The sequence below is a fragment of the Sander vitreus genome, chromosome 10, assembly GCF_031162955.1.
Source record: "Sander vitreus isolate 19-12246 chromosome 10, sanVit1, whole genome shotgun sequence".
Classification (NCBI taxonomy): Eukaryota; Metazoa; Chordata; class Actinopteri; order Perciformes; family Percidae; genus Sander; species Sander vitreus.
The window spans coordinates 32,738,619-32,754,728 of record NC_135864.1 but is presented as its reverse complement, the minus strand read 5'-3'; the positions used below and the strand labels follow the sequence as shown (position 1 = coordinate 32,754,728).

Here is a 16,110-nt window from a genome sequence, read left to right as displayed (position 1 = left end):
GAACCACAAAAGAAATTGTAATGCAAGTTCGTCCCTTCAGTGGTACTCCAGGGTGTGTGTGACAGCAAAGGGACATTTCTGGATTCTGGATTTCTGGATCTGGACTGTATGTGTTGGACTGAACAAAACATTTAGCAGAAAAACAAAAAAGACATGCTTCTATGTCCTTTCAAAATGGCCACATGGTGGCAACATCGACCTTAAAAATGAATCAGTTCTTTGAATCACGGCCTATCCTTTCACCAGATTTCATTGAGAGAAGTGCTTTTTTAGAGATCCTGCTAACAAAGACGAATGGAATTAAAACGCAACCGTTTTAATGTGGTAATAAAAAACAAAATGAAAATAAACACCAAACACGGTCTTACTGGAAAATACATTTATTGTACTAGTCTGCAGTTGGTAACAAATGATACTCTATCATGACATCATGGTTACTTCTATGTACTTTATATACTGTAACCTCACTGGAAGACTCTACACTGTTAATGTAGAGGTTCAGTGTAGTAGAATACCTCACCTTAACTTACTCCTGCTGAGACTAGCGTATTTGTTCCACATTCATTTAAACCACCACACTGCACATATCAATCCTCAAAATCCTACAGCCTCAGTATGTGACCGCTTAAAGGACAATTCCGGCGCAATATGAACCTAGGGGTTAATAACATATGTGGGATCTGTTTTCATGCTAATCGAATGGTTTCTCTAGCTTTAAACAAGCTACCGCAAACGGGTGGTTAGCTGCTATTAGCTGCTTTATAATCTATCTTTTTCATAAACTGTCTGTACACTTACAAAGTTCTCAATGTTTCGGTTTACATGTAGGGACCTTCATTATGCTACCGTTGAAGTGTGGTGCTATTTTGAGCCTTGTGGTATAAAATAGCGATTTACCATCTGCCCCGAAAGCTAGCATTAGCAGCTAACCACCCATTTGCGGTAGCTTGTTTCAAACTAGAGACACATTTGATTAGCATGAAAACAGATCCCAGAGAACGTTTGACTCGGTACACATATGTTATTAACCCCTAGGTTAATTTTTGGTGTAAAACACTGGCAGTACAGCAAACATGTTTCTACTTGTAACTAGAGCTCACTGAGCCTTACAAGGGTGGCCCCTGAAAAGCTCAGAGGAAAGAATGTAAGCTGTTCAGTACAAGCCGGTTATAAAGCAACACAGACTCCAGGCTTTGAAGTAAGACACTGAACACAAGAGAAGAAACCTAAAATAAATGCCCAATTCATCTAAATGATGTGTCAAGACAGACCTTTGTTTATATACAGTAATACTTTAACTTGTCATTAATTGTTGTGCTTCTTGTTAGGCGGTAAAGTACTCTGCTTAAGAGAGAATCATTTCATGAAGGTTATAATAACAGCATGTCTGCAAAAAGAACTGGCGGGACAACAAAATAGCACAACGTATCAGACAAACAGGAAAATACAGCAAGTCGTTAACTGATAGAAAATACTACTACTAAAAATACATTTGGAGTAAAGTTCCGTATCAAATAACAATCTTCATATTCAGATTGTAACAGTTCATAGATAAAACACACCCAAGCCTGTCCTGGATAAAGCCACCACAATAGCTACAGCCAGCTCAATAAGTACAGCAAAGATTGATATGATCTGTTACATAACACCTACAGAAGTCTGACATTCTCCACCAGCACTTATGGCCTACTTCTATTAGCCGAATGGTAACATGTTAAGTGCCGACAAAACTATTTGACATGTTGTATATTGGTCTAAATGTGGCGGCGTCTTGATGTTTGTGTACATATAATCACAATTATACAATAAAAACAACTCTGCACAAAATAGCTCTAAAATATATTTCAACTTTATGATTGACAGCATATCTTTAACTAATGTTGGTTCTTTTTCAGCATCCTACACTTATATCAAAGAAAATTACTCTTAATAGTAGTACATAATTGGTGCAATGAAATCTAATACTACTGTTAAATGGATAACAGGGATTTCCAAGACTTTTTTTTTTAAAACACTCGTACAAACCTGCTTAAAATGCGACAATTAACAGAAAAGACAAAATGTGTGTCATGCACTAAAAAGTCCATAATGAAAGAGAGAAGCGTTGCTGCAGTCTTGTATCGGCTGCTTCAGTGTTAAAGAAAAATGATCATCACCCTCCAGTGTGTTACCTGTCCTTTCAATTCTGTCTCCATGTTGTCCATAAAGCGCAGTGGGACCTAACGGGATGTGGATCCATCACAGTGACGGAGCGGCTCCCCATCGTGTGGCCGCTGATTCAGAGTACTGACGCTGCCATCGCAGACAGAATGTGTTTGTGACTGACGCACACATGGTGAAGCTGTGTGAACAGGTGCATCAAGGCAGAGCTGCTGGGTGCTTTTATGCATCTGTCACCTCACAGAATCTTTCACTCTAACACCGGCTGGTCTTTTCTGGGCAAATCAAACTATCCTGGTCTTTTCCCACTGCACCCACACCAACCGGCTTCTCCCCGCCTGTCGTGTTGTGTTTCTGGGTGCTGCTGCTGTTTAAAGGACCCTGGAGTTTGCGCTGGCGCTCCACACTGTGCCACATGCCGTAGCCAAAGTAGATCAGGAAGCCTGAGAAAAGTGTTAAAGGAGATATGAGATACTAAAAAAACACTGGCTAAGGCATCACATCTTAGAGGTTTAAGTTTAGGGCTTGACTAAAGAAATTCTTAGTCGACTAACACAATATGATTTTGTCAGTGATAACTGATAAGTTGATTTAATTGACAGATCTGTGCGCTTTGAGTGGTCTTTAAGAACAGGAAAGCGCAATACGATTGCAGTCCATTTACCATTTATAAAACTGAGTTTCTCTTACAAAGAATAAATAAGCAAAAAAAAGACTAACTGACTAAAGAAATCGAAGCAGGGGCAGCCCTAGTAAAGTTTGACATTTTGGCAAATGTTTTTAGATGAGAACATCAATACAGCTCTCATATGTCCACTAAATAAGAAGCTACAGAAAGGAGAGTTTAGATTTAGTTTATTTAGTTTAGCTTAGCTTGTCCGAAAGACAAATCCATCTACCAGCACCTCTAAAGTTCATTCATTAACATGTTATATCTTGTATGTTTGTTTAATCTGTACAAAAAGTGTGAAAAACATCACGTTGCGGTGTTACAAGGAATTATGTGCCGACCTGTTTCTTGGCGAGGAGCAGTGACTTCCTGAAGTCTCCCATGGTTGCCTGGCAACCTAGTGGCAGGGTGCGAGCTACGGGGGAGCTAGGGTGAGCTCGGCTCAAAAATATTAACGTGCAATTTCAGTTTTGTGTAATCTGATCATCGTGGATTATTATGTGTAAAATTTGACATGACACCAGGAAGTCACTGCTCCCGGCAGAGACAGAGTACCTTTGGACAGAGCCAGGCTAGCGGTTTCCCCATTTCCATTCTATATGCTAAGCTAACCATCTCTGCTTTAGATTCATATTCAAAATACAAGTGAGAGTGGTATTGATCTTCTCATCTAACTCTTACGCATATTTCCCAAAATGTCAAACTACTCCTCTAAATGTTCACAATGGGTTAAATGTTTGGACCAGTAGTTAAAAGGCACTCACCCACAGCCATCCACACAGAGAAACGTATCCAGGTATCTCCACTCAGCTGAACCATGAGGTAAATATTGACAAATATGCTCAGAATGGGCAGAAAAGGCAGAAGGGGAACCTGTGATGGCAGCAAGCAGAAGAATCCACCATCAATGTATTTGCATCGGATCAGTCTCACCCCATAATGCAGGACTTGGTATGAAAATTGTTGGGTCTTTGTAAATTATAGAATGTGGTCTAGACCTACTCTATCTGTAAAGTGTCCTGAGATAACTCCTGTTATGATTTGATACTATACATTAAATTGAAATTAAAATTGAATTAAAACGGTGCTCTCATTGAGCTGCCACGCACCATGAAGGAGACCTTGGTGCTGGTCTGAGGCTGTCGGCAGACCATGAAGACGCAGCCGCTGAAGATGAGGAGACACACGGACAGCGATGCCAGGATCCACACCTCCATACCAAGGATGGAGTAGATGTGGTACGTGGTGAGATAGCTGACCACGCACACTACCAGCACTGGGGTTTAATGACACACACACGCTTAATTCTGACGTCTTTTGTCCCGTTAAAAACATTTTTTTAACCTGATCCGCTTACCTAGCACACAGACAGACATGTTGACCACACTGGAGGAATGCTCAGAGGGTGAGGCAGGAGGGTGCAGGACTGTCTGCAGGGTGGAGCTGCCACTCTTCAGCATGTTTAGGTGGGACTCCGACTCTGTCAGTTCAGACTCACCCTCCACAGAGGACAGGTAGTCCCTCTCACCGGTGCCTGCCCGCCGCTCTAGGACTCCATCTGGCTGGTACCTGGACCGCAGAGGCGTCAAGAGTTAAAGATCATTAGTCTGCATTTCACAACAGCAATATGTTCAACGTTTTTAGTGTCTATGAACACTACTCTTTATACAGCTACAAAACCCCTTTCATTGTGAAATAGTTTAGGGTGGTTTGGTTTTACTTTACGAAACAACTGAGGCCTATAAATAAATGTTTAAATCAGGGAACGAACACTGTGTCTGTGTTTACTGCAACTGTGGTGATGAGTCACCTCGGTGCAACCGGCAGAAGTGTACGGCAGGTCCAGAGTTTTGAAAGTAAGTACAGAAACATAAATGAACACCTTCATTCACTCAAGCAGCCACTTCACGTTCCTACAATGGGAGCATTCACAGCTCTTACATCACCAGTGTGATGCAATAACACAAGGCGCATGTTACACCAATGGGGCCTGTGGGCTTTTAGGAAAGCTATAAGGGAAGCTGTTACGCAATGTTTGTCCAAATACGATTTCTAAGTTACAGTATTTACAAATGTACCCACCTGAGAATCAAAACACACACAGCAACCAGCGAGTAGGCCAGCAGAGTTCCAATGGACATCATGTCAACCAGCGCTTTTAGGTCAAACAGGAAGGCCATGATGGCTATAGCAAGCAAAAAAACAACAAAAAAACATGCAATTACCATAAACACTTTCCCTTTTACAAAAAACATTTATGCAAGAAATATGATCACCACTGATTACTGGAGCAATCATTCTCACAAAATACACTAAAACATTTACACCCACACCAATAGTAGTCTTGCAATTATAAATGGAAAAGCTGTTTTCTTCAGATGCACCATCAAACAAATGCACATGAACACGAACAGATGCAAAGAAAACTTCATGCAGACATGTTTTCACAATAAAAAAGACCCCAAAGAGCTAAATGTTTTCATGGGCTGACAGCTGTAATCATCTCCATTACAAGTAATGTTTGATGTGAGATACACTGTGGCGTTCACTCTCTTGTATCTCAGCACCAGACTCCAGTATGGAGCTGATCTCAGCAGCACAGGTTCAAACACAAGGTGGTGGTATGTCCGCTGCTCCTCACAACATTATATTTAAAACAAAAACAACAAAGGAAGCTCCCCTGCCCAGTTCTACCAGTTGCACAGTACATGGGCTGTGCTCTGGGAGAGTTGGTGTGCCCTCCCAGGGTTCACATCTGCCTGCTGCTTATGCAACCAAAGGCCAACTGTTCTTCTCTATCTGTATTAATGGACCAAGCTTCTGGTCTGAAAAGTGAAGCCAATGTGGAAGTGCTTTAAACCTGCATTCTATCTAATATCCAGTAGGGGGCGACTCCACTGGTTGCAAAAGGAAGTCAGTTTCTATAGAGGTCTATGGGAAAATCAAGGGGGTAAGTGAGCATCCGGAAAGCGTACCTCCAAACAGGAGATTCTGAGGCTAACAAGCCATCACCTTCTGCTAGCGTTCCATTGACTGCCATTCATTTTGGCGTCACTTTGACAGCGAATAACTTTACATCTGAAGTGTTTAAACACGACAATGTATAAAAGGCTCCATTACCTTGTATCTCACGTTATGGCTCCATATAAGACATTTTTGTAAAAATAGGCTAAGAGAAATTACCGTAAAGTCAGGAGAAGCTCACAGGCAGTTTCGACTTACATTAGCTGTTTAAGTTTAATTAGTAATGTTAACTAGCATTTTGTTAGCAATAATTAGCATGTGCCTATGTTATCTCCTTACATATACCTACGCTCTCCGTCTCTGCTAGATTGGGAATGATTGAGATTTCTCTTGGCACAGCTACCAGAAGACTTCCAACTTTCAGACAGCTTGCTCACGTCACATCTACGTCTTCAAGCTCAGTTGGAGGCTGCTCAGTAACGCTCAGCCATCACCGGAAGTATATGGCGTCGCTGTGTCCATTTATTTTACTGTCTATGGGGAAATCACCCTACTTCTGCCTTTAATGTATTACCTCAGTAAACATTTTCATAATGAGTTTATGGTCTCAATCGCTACTTTCAAGTCTTCTTCGATACAGCATGATGTTCATTTTGGAAAATAATGGTCCCACTCAGAGGAAAATAGACGATAAAACAGGGCATGCTTTAGGGCGTGGTTACACGCTGACATGTCAATCAGGACAGCGGCTTAGCAATGCTAAACATTACATTAAAAGATTTTGCAGATTTTCTGAACTGCCGTATATGCAGATTTTCCACTTTAGCGTTTAGTTTAGCGTTTATTTTGGCTCAGCACCATTACAAAACAACACTGGCTTTGCCGCGTCAAACTCAAGGATTCAAAACGACAGTCCACAAACCAATTGGTGAAGTCTCTGCTGCTACGTCCTTTATTTTTTACAGTCTATGATCTGTATTTCTTTTTTAATTTGGAAGGTAGAACGTTTCAATTTTGTTTCACTGTGTGGTACAGAATTGTACTCTCTCTTGTTACACCTGTAACCACACCCGACAGTGATGTCACAGTGTACTGACACACCCTGGAGTACACTTCTACATCACTGCAGCAAGGTGAGAAGGTAACTAAGAATAAAGTAGGTGATAAGTAGCTCTTTAAATTTTGTCAAGTGGATGTGAAATGACTACAAAGGTAACTCTTAAAGCTTTAATGTGTAACTTTTTCTTAAAGTAATGAACGTCAGTTATATTCAAGCCATTATCAAATGAGTTGCTACAAAGCTAATTAAGACTATCAGCTCCACACAACTCTCTCTGTGTCTCTCAGCATGACTATGTTCAGAAGATTGTGTCGTCCGGAGACTTTCTCGTGCAGAAACTCGAGTGAAGATGATGACCTCTTCTCACGTGCGCGATTACAGAAGGCTTGTGTCATGTGGATGCAACAACAGTGGTGTTGTCATTACTTACACTTCCTCATGGGAGCGACAGAAATTACGCACTATAGCTTTAAAATAGTACACAATCATGAATGTGTTGACCATCTCTAAAAAAAAAAAAGAAAGCTTTTTTTGTATCGCATTTTAACAGCAAAATTGTACAGTAGGCTTTCCTGTAACTGTTAACAACTCTTAATCAACAATTTAATGACATGGAAGTAGATTTAAAGGAATAATTTGACATTTTGGGAAATTCGCTTATTGGCTTTCTTGGCAAGAGTTAGATGAGACAGTACTTTTAGTTACAGTAGCTTGACTGTCCGGTAGCTTATTTTCTCTTTTCCATTTAGAAAAGTGACTAAAAGCCAAATGGACTGAAGTGGTGAACACAGATAATGTCTATGAATGTATCAGCCTTAACGACGTGTCTAATGTTTTCTCACATGCTTTTGGAAACACCATCACCAAGTTTAACATGCAGGTACCGACATCACCAACGTGCAATAGATAAAAAGCAAACAAACAAGTCCACAATTAGAGATGCACCGATAGATCGGCCGGTGACCGGAATTGGCCGGTTTTCACGTGCTCGGCAATGACCGGCGACCGGCAGGTCAGTCTGACATATGCCGATTTCATGCCGGTCAATGCTACAATTAACTGACAACATAAGTTATACGTGTTACAGTTCTCAAGGACGCACGTTCTCTCAACTTTTCCGCCGTGTGTCGTGTGTACCCGCTCGCGGTGTGAAGCGCGTGTCCGCGCTATTCTCACACATGTAGGAACCTCGTGAATTAACCTGCAACATGTCAGCAGAAATTGTTGTTGTTGTTGTTGTTGTGTTGCATATTGCAAACTTGTTATCTTCTGCACACATGCTGAAGATAACAAGTTTGCAATATGCAACACCTGCAAGGAAAAAGTAGGGCGTGGAGGGACGACACCAAAAACCAAAATCACATTTCTTTAGTTGGATATTGGATGTGAAAAGAAGGAAATGGTTCTAACGTTGCTCTTTAGATGTGTGTGAATTTCCCACACCAGGAGTCATTTATATAGTTCTATTTTATAGTGATCCATTATCTGTTCAAAAAATGTTCTATGTTCTGTGCAAAATGTTCTATTAAAGAAAAGATAGAAAATAAATATTTGTGTGTGCTGTAAAGTGGTTAGAAAACATGAAATCGGTATCGGCTGGCCTAACTCAAAGAAAATCGGAAATCGGAATCGGCCTAGAAAATTGTAATCGGTGCATCTCTATCCACAATACAACCCCATGATATACAAGTCCTTGTCTCGGGAGCTTACCCGCAGTGGTACCTGCCGCCATGGTGGCAGCTACAGGAGACTGGCGCTTACTCACTTTGGACATAAAACTGAACAAAATTCCATCTCGTGCCATGGCAAAGAGAATGCGTGGCAGAGGGAACATGGAACCCAACAGGCTAGGGAGAAGAGGGTTCATGGTTAAGTTGAGGGCATTCTGGGAAAGAAAACATGACACCGGCACAACTGTGAAAGAACAACATGTGTACATTGAGGGAAAACCTCCTACAAACTGGGTAATTTAAAAAAGGAAGTGTTAAAGGGTGGGTCAATTTTGGGAACAAAACCAAATAAGTGTCTGCATCTTTGACTGTGTCTTTCACAGATGTTTGGTGGAGAAGGATTAGCAGGAGTAATCTTACTGGACTCTCCCCGGCTCTCACCTGCTACTACACCGGATGTCATAGTGGCAATAAGTGGGGTCTTCGTCTTAGGATTGATTCGGGCTAAGACTTTGAAAAGCACCCCATCCTGTGCCATAGCATAGATTACACGAGGCATGGGGAAAATGGAGCCCAGCAGACTGCATGAGACAGCAGAGACATGCAAGACCAACACGTTAATCAAAAGTAAAATAGAAAACACACACATTTACACCAACAATCACATCATCAAAGCTTCAGAGCATGATTAAAGTCAATGAGTGTCTTTCTTTCCTGTTGGAACTCCTGCACCTAGCATTATGTATTGCTTTTCGAACAAATCAATTAAATCAATGGAATACAATAGATTGTAGCTGCTTTGAACAGGCAAATTACATATCACCAGTGTCTTTAGACAGTTAAATATGAATGTTTGAAAATAGATGTTTAGTTGTTTTTCTCAGTTTTGAGAGCCAGTTTGGAGTTGAATTGTAGGGTGTTCAGGTGCCCTTGAGTGAATACTTTTCCCAGGAGTGTAAGCATTTAGTTCAAGCATATAAAAGCACCACAATGTGTGTTTTGTGAAAACAACTGCCAAAGGGCAGACTCCAAAATGACAGCCTAAATGCCAATTGACTGACTTATCCAAAACTATATTGTTTTGAGCCAAATTTGATAATATGCACATGAGTGCAGACCATTGGATAAGATGGTCGCTGACATCCGCCAGTGTTTTTGGATGGAAAACAGAGGGAACTAATAGATCAAACCTTCAGGAAAGAAAGTCAAACCAATATCTTGTTTATAGACAAACTTGCCTGCCTTATTTATGATACTTAAATTATAAATAGTATATCACAAACACATGCAGGTCTCTGAAAATAGAGAGAATTAAGCACTGCGCCCATTATGTCCCATTAAGCAATAAGAATCAATCCAATTATAAGACAGATAGATATGTGGTCAGAACTTTTGACCAGATCTCCCTCACCACTGCCACCCATTTATAGCATGCACATCGATCAGAAATTAAAGTCATTAGAAATTCTGCTGACTCAAATATAGTATGCTTTCGTCTACCATGAATATTGATATTTTGTGCTCAACTTATTTCACCAATGGAAATCCAGTGGTTACCTGGTGGAGAGGGCACACAGTGAACCTGCAGCGACCACATATTTTGCAGGGCCCCAGCCCACATATTCAAAAGCCATGGGCAGAGGACTCTTCTCGTCCAGCAGGTAGTAGGGCATCATCAGCGTGAGTGCGGCTGACACACCAAAGTACGCCAGGAAACACACGGTCAGTGACACCACGATGCCGATGGGAATGGCTCTCTGAGGGTTCTTCACCTCCTCGCCTGTCACACACAGATACGCAAATATCTTTACATTCAGCCACTGAGGCGTGGCTCTGGGGCTCCAGCCCCAAATGTTTTCTCAAAAGCCCCCGAATCTTTTAGGGTTTTAAAATAACTTCAACTTTGTGTCATTTACCCTCAGTCTCTTTGACTGAACCGGCAAATGAATAGAGCTGAAGTTCTATTGATCTTCTTTTTGTCTTTGTGAAGCACTTTGGTGGAAACTTGTTTGCTTTTAAAATGCTATAACATATAATAAATAAAATAAACTTGCTATATAAATGAAATCAATTTACTTGGGAAATATCACCTTTGTTTCAAGATTAGTAATGCTGTTTACGCCAAATTCCTACCCTACATCTGTTATGTAACTTAAAAATAGATCATCAGAAAATTCTCTTTTCTCTTCAGGTGGCAAGAGTGAAAATGAGTCATCCTCAACATTGTTGTGTTTCAGAGTGATGAAGACAGTTGGAGAACAATCAGATGATACACTATGATTCTTTTTCTTTGTAACTATCATGTTTCTCCCAAATGATGTACAGATTTGTAGGCATTCTATTACCAAATAGCCTGAAAAATAGTGCATATAGCATATAGCATATATATAATTTGAGCATGCCCCCAGACCCCCCTCTAGGTTTGTGCTGAGCCTTGAATGTTTACAATGTTTGGCTCCGCCCCTGCATTGAGCTTTGAGGAAGTCACACTAAATCACAACCTATCACTGGCTCACCTGTAGTTGCAATGCAGTCAAATCCAACAAAAGCGTAAAAGCAGGTGGCAGCCCCAGCTAAGGTCCCACTGAAGCCGTAGGGCATAAATCCTCCGACTCCATAATCACTGCTCACGTTGGCCGTCACCGTCAAGTTCCTGAAACATAAAAATAAATGACAAGTTTGACCACTGCTGCCCTGTGTGTGCAATTTCTTAGCACTGCATTAACACAAACAAACCAGACTAACGGTACTACTGATAGTTGTGTTGTGCATGTAGTTTAGGGAACAGCTTTGCATTAATGGGCTTTACAAATATATTACTGTACTGGTTATATGAATACATTACCTTGTAACTATGGTGACATTTATAAGGGATTCTTCAGTTATCTTCCAGTTGTGTGTGTCTCCTTTGACGAAGCCGGAGATGATGACGAACAAGAGTACGAGCACGTTGATTGACGTGAAGACTTTATTGACCCAGGCTGACTCCTTCACGCCAAACGACAGAAGTCCTAAGATGAGCAAATGGGCAATAGAGTTCATAACACTACTTTGATGTTTGTTGTAGTTTGATTGAAATGCCAGCAATGCTTCAGTCTATATTTTATCTGTCAAGTAGTTGCAATGTGTGTCATCGTTATAATTCATTGACAATATTATTGAGTTGTGCCACTTGACCCAAAAACCTAATACGATTTAAAAAAACACTGGCACTTGGATGCATTTTAAACAGCTTACATATGAACAAGAGTTCTGCAGTTCTGTGAGGCTTCACAGTGAGAATCATTGTATTGGAAGGCCAATGGATGCAACACATGATAACGTTTTAAGTTTGAGCTGGAGGGTCAAAAAGGTGGAATTTAATGTCCAGTTGAAATCCCTGACTGTCATGAATCTGACCACTGGAATGAAAATCATAAACAGCTACTGACAATCCTAAACCCTCAGCTACTATAGTGCAGCTTCTCAGTGACCTGAGGTTGTAATCCAACTGTAGTTGCACTGAGCAGTTCCCAGATGTGATTGTGTGTGACTGTGGGAAAGCGAAGCAGTGTGCTGCTGAAGACTGGCAGGATGATCAGGGAGTTTTAAAAACAGAAAGTGGGGAATGTGGTCTGCCCTATAAAGCACTTATCACACAGTGTCCTGCCATCTCTTTATTGGATTATTCCAGCTGTGGCTCATGAAAGATGGCTGTGTTAAACAGCATGCACCGATCCTAATTTCCGTTTCATTATCGACCTTAGGATTTTAAGCCTTCATTTGCTGTCTTACCAGAAAGCAGCAGTATCAGGCAGACGGCAAAGAAGTCAGGGTACTGAGCCAAACCAGGAGAGTTCATTCTGAAGTAGTTCTTACAGAATACCTCTATGTGTCCCCCTATGATTTCATCAAATGTGCCACTCCAAGCCCTGGCAACTGAGGAGGTACCTGTGATAAAGAAAAAAACAGAAACCATGAAGAATCAGCATCTTCTTTAAATAACATGCGATTCAAAGACCTGTCCTTAACTCACCAATCACATAGGAGAGAATGAGGTTCCAACCCGTGATGAAGGCCCAGATCTCTCCTACAGTCACATAGCTATAAAGGTAAGCAGAGCCAGTCTTGGGGACGCGTGCGCCAAACTCAGCGTAACACAGGCCGGCCATGACCGAGGCTAGGGCGGCAATTAAGAAGGAGATGACTATGCTTGGGCCTGAGTCGCCCTTTGCCACCTCGCCGGCCAGGACGTAGACGCCGGCACCCAGAGTGCTGCCAACTCCTAGGGCGATGAGGTCGACAGTTCCTAGGCAGCGGCACAGCTTTGAGTCCTCCAGGCTGCTCATGTCGACCACTTTCCTGCGCACCAGGGAGCGGCCGAATGACAGAACCTGCTCCAACATGTTGATACCTGCTGACAGAGGGAAAGAGATAAGAAAAGACTGAAAATACCTGTGCAGCATAGGTCTGACCCATTTTTTGCGTCTTGCCAGGCGGCCATGAACTTAAATGACAATGTAGGCCTAATGCTTAATGAAATTCATGCTCTGTGGTATGAGTGGATATCTTTGATTGGATGAATCAAAAGGTGTATTTGGATAGGTGTGTGTGCATGCAGCATGAGGGCCTGTGACACATGTAAAGAAATAATTTAATCTCACTCAATCATTAATATTATTCTTTCTCTAAGCATCAATATTTGCACTCAAATGTTATTATTCAATAGTAGGTGCAAGAATTGTGAAACAGTTTCAACTCCACCCCTGCTTTTCATTTTAAACAGCTCTTACGGCTTGTTCTCTAGAGAGAAAAAAATGCTGAAATGTTAGTATTGCATAAGATGTGTGGATCAACTAAAGGTGGGATCAGGACTGTTGAGAGGGATGTTAACTCTACAAACTGTGGCGTGCATTTTAAGAATGCTGCCAAGTGCTACAGCATGGTAAAGTCCATACAGTACAGTAAGAGTCCCATTAACATCCACTGTTTGGGGTTATGGTGCAGATCTAAGTACTCAAAGAGCTGCATTCATAACGGGTCCATGAATGCACCAAGAGAACACAACAAAGGCATTCCAGTATCTCTCTTTACTAATTACTTTTTTAGAAAGGGCACAAAAAGACAAACTGCTAGGTCGTCTTTGTTTTCATTGTCTTGTATCTAAAATGTCTCTTTTCATTAGTGAAATTGCTGACGGATCCTGCCTAACATGTTTGCATGAATACAATTAGATGAATGAGGAATGGAATATGCCCTCCAATGAATAGTTTCTAGCTTGCTTTTGAAGTGCAAGCTTCTTCTTTGAACTAAAACTTTGATTATCTTGACCGTAAATGAACACTGACGACCGTCCAAATATGCATTGACCCCCATTTAAGTGTGGTGGAAATGAGCTTTGCTTGTGACAGCTCATTAACATTACAATGTGGGCTGTAATACAGTGCCTCCAAGAATACAGTGAATGAAAAAGTGAAGATTGCAAAGACAACAATCGGACTTTAAGTGAAAATTCACTTTTGGAAACTGATAATACAAATTACAGTCATTTATAATGTCAGGTAAGATGTTACCTGCATCATTATTCCATACACGCATGTGTGTTTTACATTGTACAGTGACAGCAACATCTGGGTCATATCTTAAACTGAACATGTTGAATTTCTTTGCAAAGACTGCTGGTTCACAAACAGCTCACAGCTATTGCAGAGGTTTGACTATTAACTTCCAGCTTTAGTTATTCTAAATGTATGCACAAACACTGTATTTCATAGAGACATGCACCTACCTGTTAGAATGACTCTGCGTGGATATGAAAGGTTCAGACACCAAAAAAAACAGGCTGTCAGAAGTGTCAGTGCGTTTTTTTTCGAGCTTGCACAGTAGATCAGCTGCACATGAAGCGCAGGTAAAAAGTCAAATAAGATCCACTGCTCCAATGAACTGCTGCCTCGAAACTCTGCTTCAGCACTGTGCTCAACACTTATTCATATGCTGGTATGTACACTGAGCAGAGCAGTACTTTTTACGCCTCCTCTCAGAGTTTCTTCATAGGATCTGCCCTCACATTGCCCCTAGACTCCAGCCTCCAGTCCCACCGCTGCCAGGGGAGTGACGTCCCCTGAGCAGGGAGGCAAGGAGGGAGGAGGGGGCCCCAGAGAATTACGGCGGGGGGTTGTTTCACCTCCATGCTTGAGGTTTGGGGGAGTAAAACTCTGTGAAGACAACATTGCACCATAAGCTCTCACCATGGGCTCACACACAGCCGGGCAGAGAAGAGAAAGGGAGGAATCTTGATGGTAAAATTTGTAACTTCTAATGCACACAGATCCCAGCTGCCAAGATGCTTAGTGACTAGCCTACTGATAAATGGTTAGGCAACTGCCGTTAACAAACATTGAGGCAGACACTTGTGTTTACCCAGTGCAGCCCACAGGAGTGCTGCTAAAAGCATGGGTGCTGATTGGTCAATGAAGGGTGGACGAACTACAGTACCGGGGGGTTAAGTCCTCTTAATGGAAGACAGGTATTGCCCAATGTTCCCTGAGCTATTGGACCCATGGATATTACAAAATCAACAATACAGCTAACTTTGGTGTAGCGCCAAAAGCCTGGCATCTCCACGGCAACTTGCAGTTACAAGTTTGAGCTCTTGGAGAAAAGAAAAAAAGGCACATTTTTCTATCAAACACTGCCTGCGAATTACAACTAAGGTTGAGTTTGCAGTGGAGAGAATGTCTGCCAAGACCAGCTCAAACCAGCTTAAGACCTCAGTGGGAAGGTGGCAGCTGCTGCTAGAAACACCATCCAATCCACAGAGCAGAGACCCGACGGCATGACAACAGCCAGCTCTCTCTTAGTTTGTCCATCCAGCCAAGCAGTCAAATATCATGGCCCACCGCGCACCAAACCTTGGCTGCAGGGTTGATTATCTGACCTGCATGCTGATGGGAAAGCCAATGTTGTCCTAAGTGGTGGGCAGGATGGAGACACTACTGTTAATGCTGGCTGTTTGTCTTAAACACTCACACATTGATCTACAAAATGAACCTAAATACATGTATCAGATTTAACACAAATACAGCCAAAAGTCTGCACTAACAGGACAAAATGGCTCCCATCAAATGACCAAAGAGCATGACATTGAGAAACAGGGATTTTCTAAAATGACGTGTGACTTTAAGTGTATTTTGCTATTTACAAAGTGGTGCTGTGCGCTTAGGAACACAATGCAATAGATCATTGAAGCTGGTGAATAACATTGTTAAGTTAATGCATCTTGAAATATTCATTGACAAACATAATAAACATAATCATCAACCAATATTCATTACTGGATATTTATTGTCATATGGACTATCTGGAAGCACCATTTTATATATGATACATTTCTGTAGCAAATGTCCAATGAACATTTTTGAAAACAAATCAGGATTACACATATGATTTGCCTTTAGGGCTTCACAATAAATCATTTTGTCATCATCATCACAATATCACCTTGCACAATAGACACATTGCGAAAGAAACTCAGGGTTTTTTTTGTGACTTGAAAGAGAGCATCAGTAGAAAATGGGATTTTAAACTAACTATCGTTCTTTTTTTTA

The 16,110-nt window shown here is 41.4% G+C and overlaps 1 protein-coding gene across 3 annotated transcripts; it reads right to left on the bottom strand.

Moving 5' to 3' along the window:
- Positions 1-362: 362 nt before the first annotated feature.
- On the bottom strand, positions 363-14,597 carry slc7a2 (solute carrier family 7 member 2). 3 transcript variants are annotated; one of them, XM_078261197.1, is made up of 12 exons: positions 14,292-14,597; positions 12,540-12,920; positions 12,299-12,454; positions 11,370-11,535; positions 11,041-11,177; positions 10,082-10,304; positions 8,966-9,105; positions 4,913-5,015; positions 4,188-4,399; positions 3,940-4,106; positions 3,595-3,703; positions 363-2,603 (listed from the first exon to the last, which is right to left on the bottom strand). In XM_078261197.1, exons 2-12 carry the CDS (start codon positions 12,907-12,909, stop codon positions 2,416-2,418), a joined length of 1,971 nt encoding a protein of 656 aa, XP_078117323.1. In that variant the 5' UTR covers positions 12,910-12,920; positions 14,292-14,597; the 3' UTR covers positions 363-2,415. The 3 variants fall into 3 exon arrangements, with proteins under 3 accessions (XP_078117323.1, XP_078117325.1, XP_078117324.1); XM_078261199.1 differs by lacking the exon at positions 8,966-9,105 and adding an exon at positions 8,565-8,701; XM_078261198.1 differs by having other exon boundaries at positions 12,540-12,917.
- Between the last annotated feature and the right edge of the window lie 1,513 nt (positions 14,598-16,110).

Bases quoted from the DNA above. Each gene is read 5' to 3' on its own strand.
- slc7a2 (XM_078261197.1), bottom strand. From the start codon at position 12,909: ATGTTGGAGCAGGTTCTGTCATTCGGCCGCTCCCTGGTGCGCAGGAAA. The intron at 5,016-8,965 runs GTGAGAGCCGGG...TGCTTGCTATAG, and splicing joins GACATCCGGTGTAGTAGCAG to CCATCATGGCCTTCCTGTTT. The intron at 4,400-4,912 runs GTGGGTACATTT...TCTGCGGTCCAG, and splicing joins GTGTGTGTTTTGATTCTCAG to GTACCAGCCAGATGGAGTCC.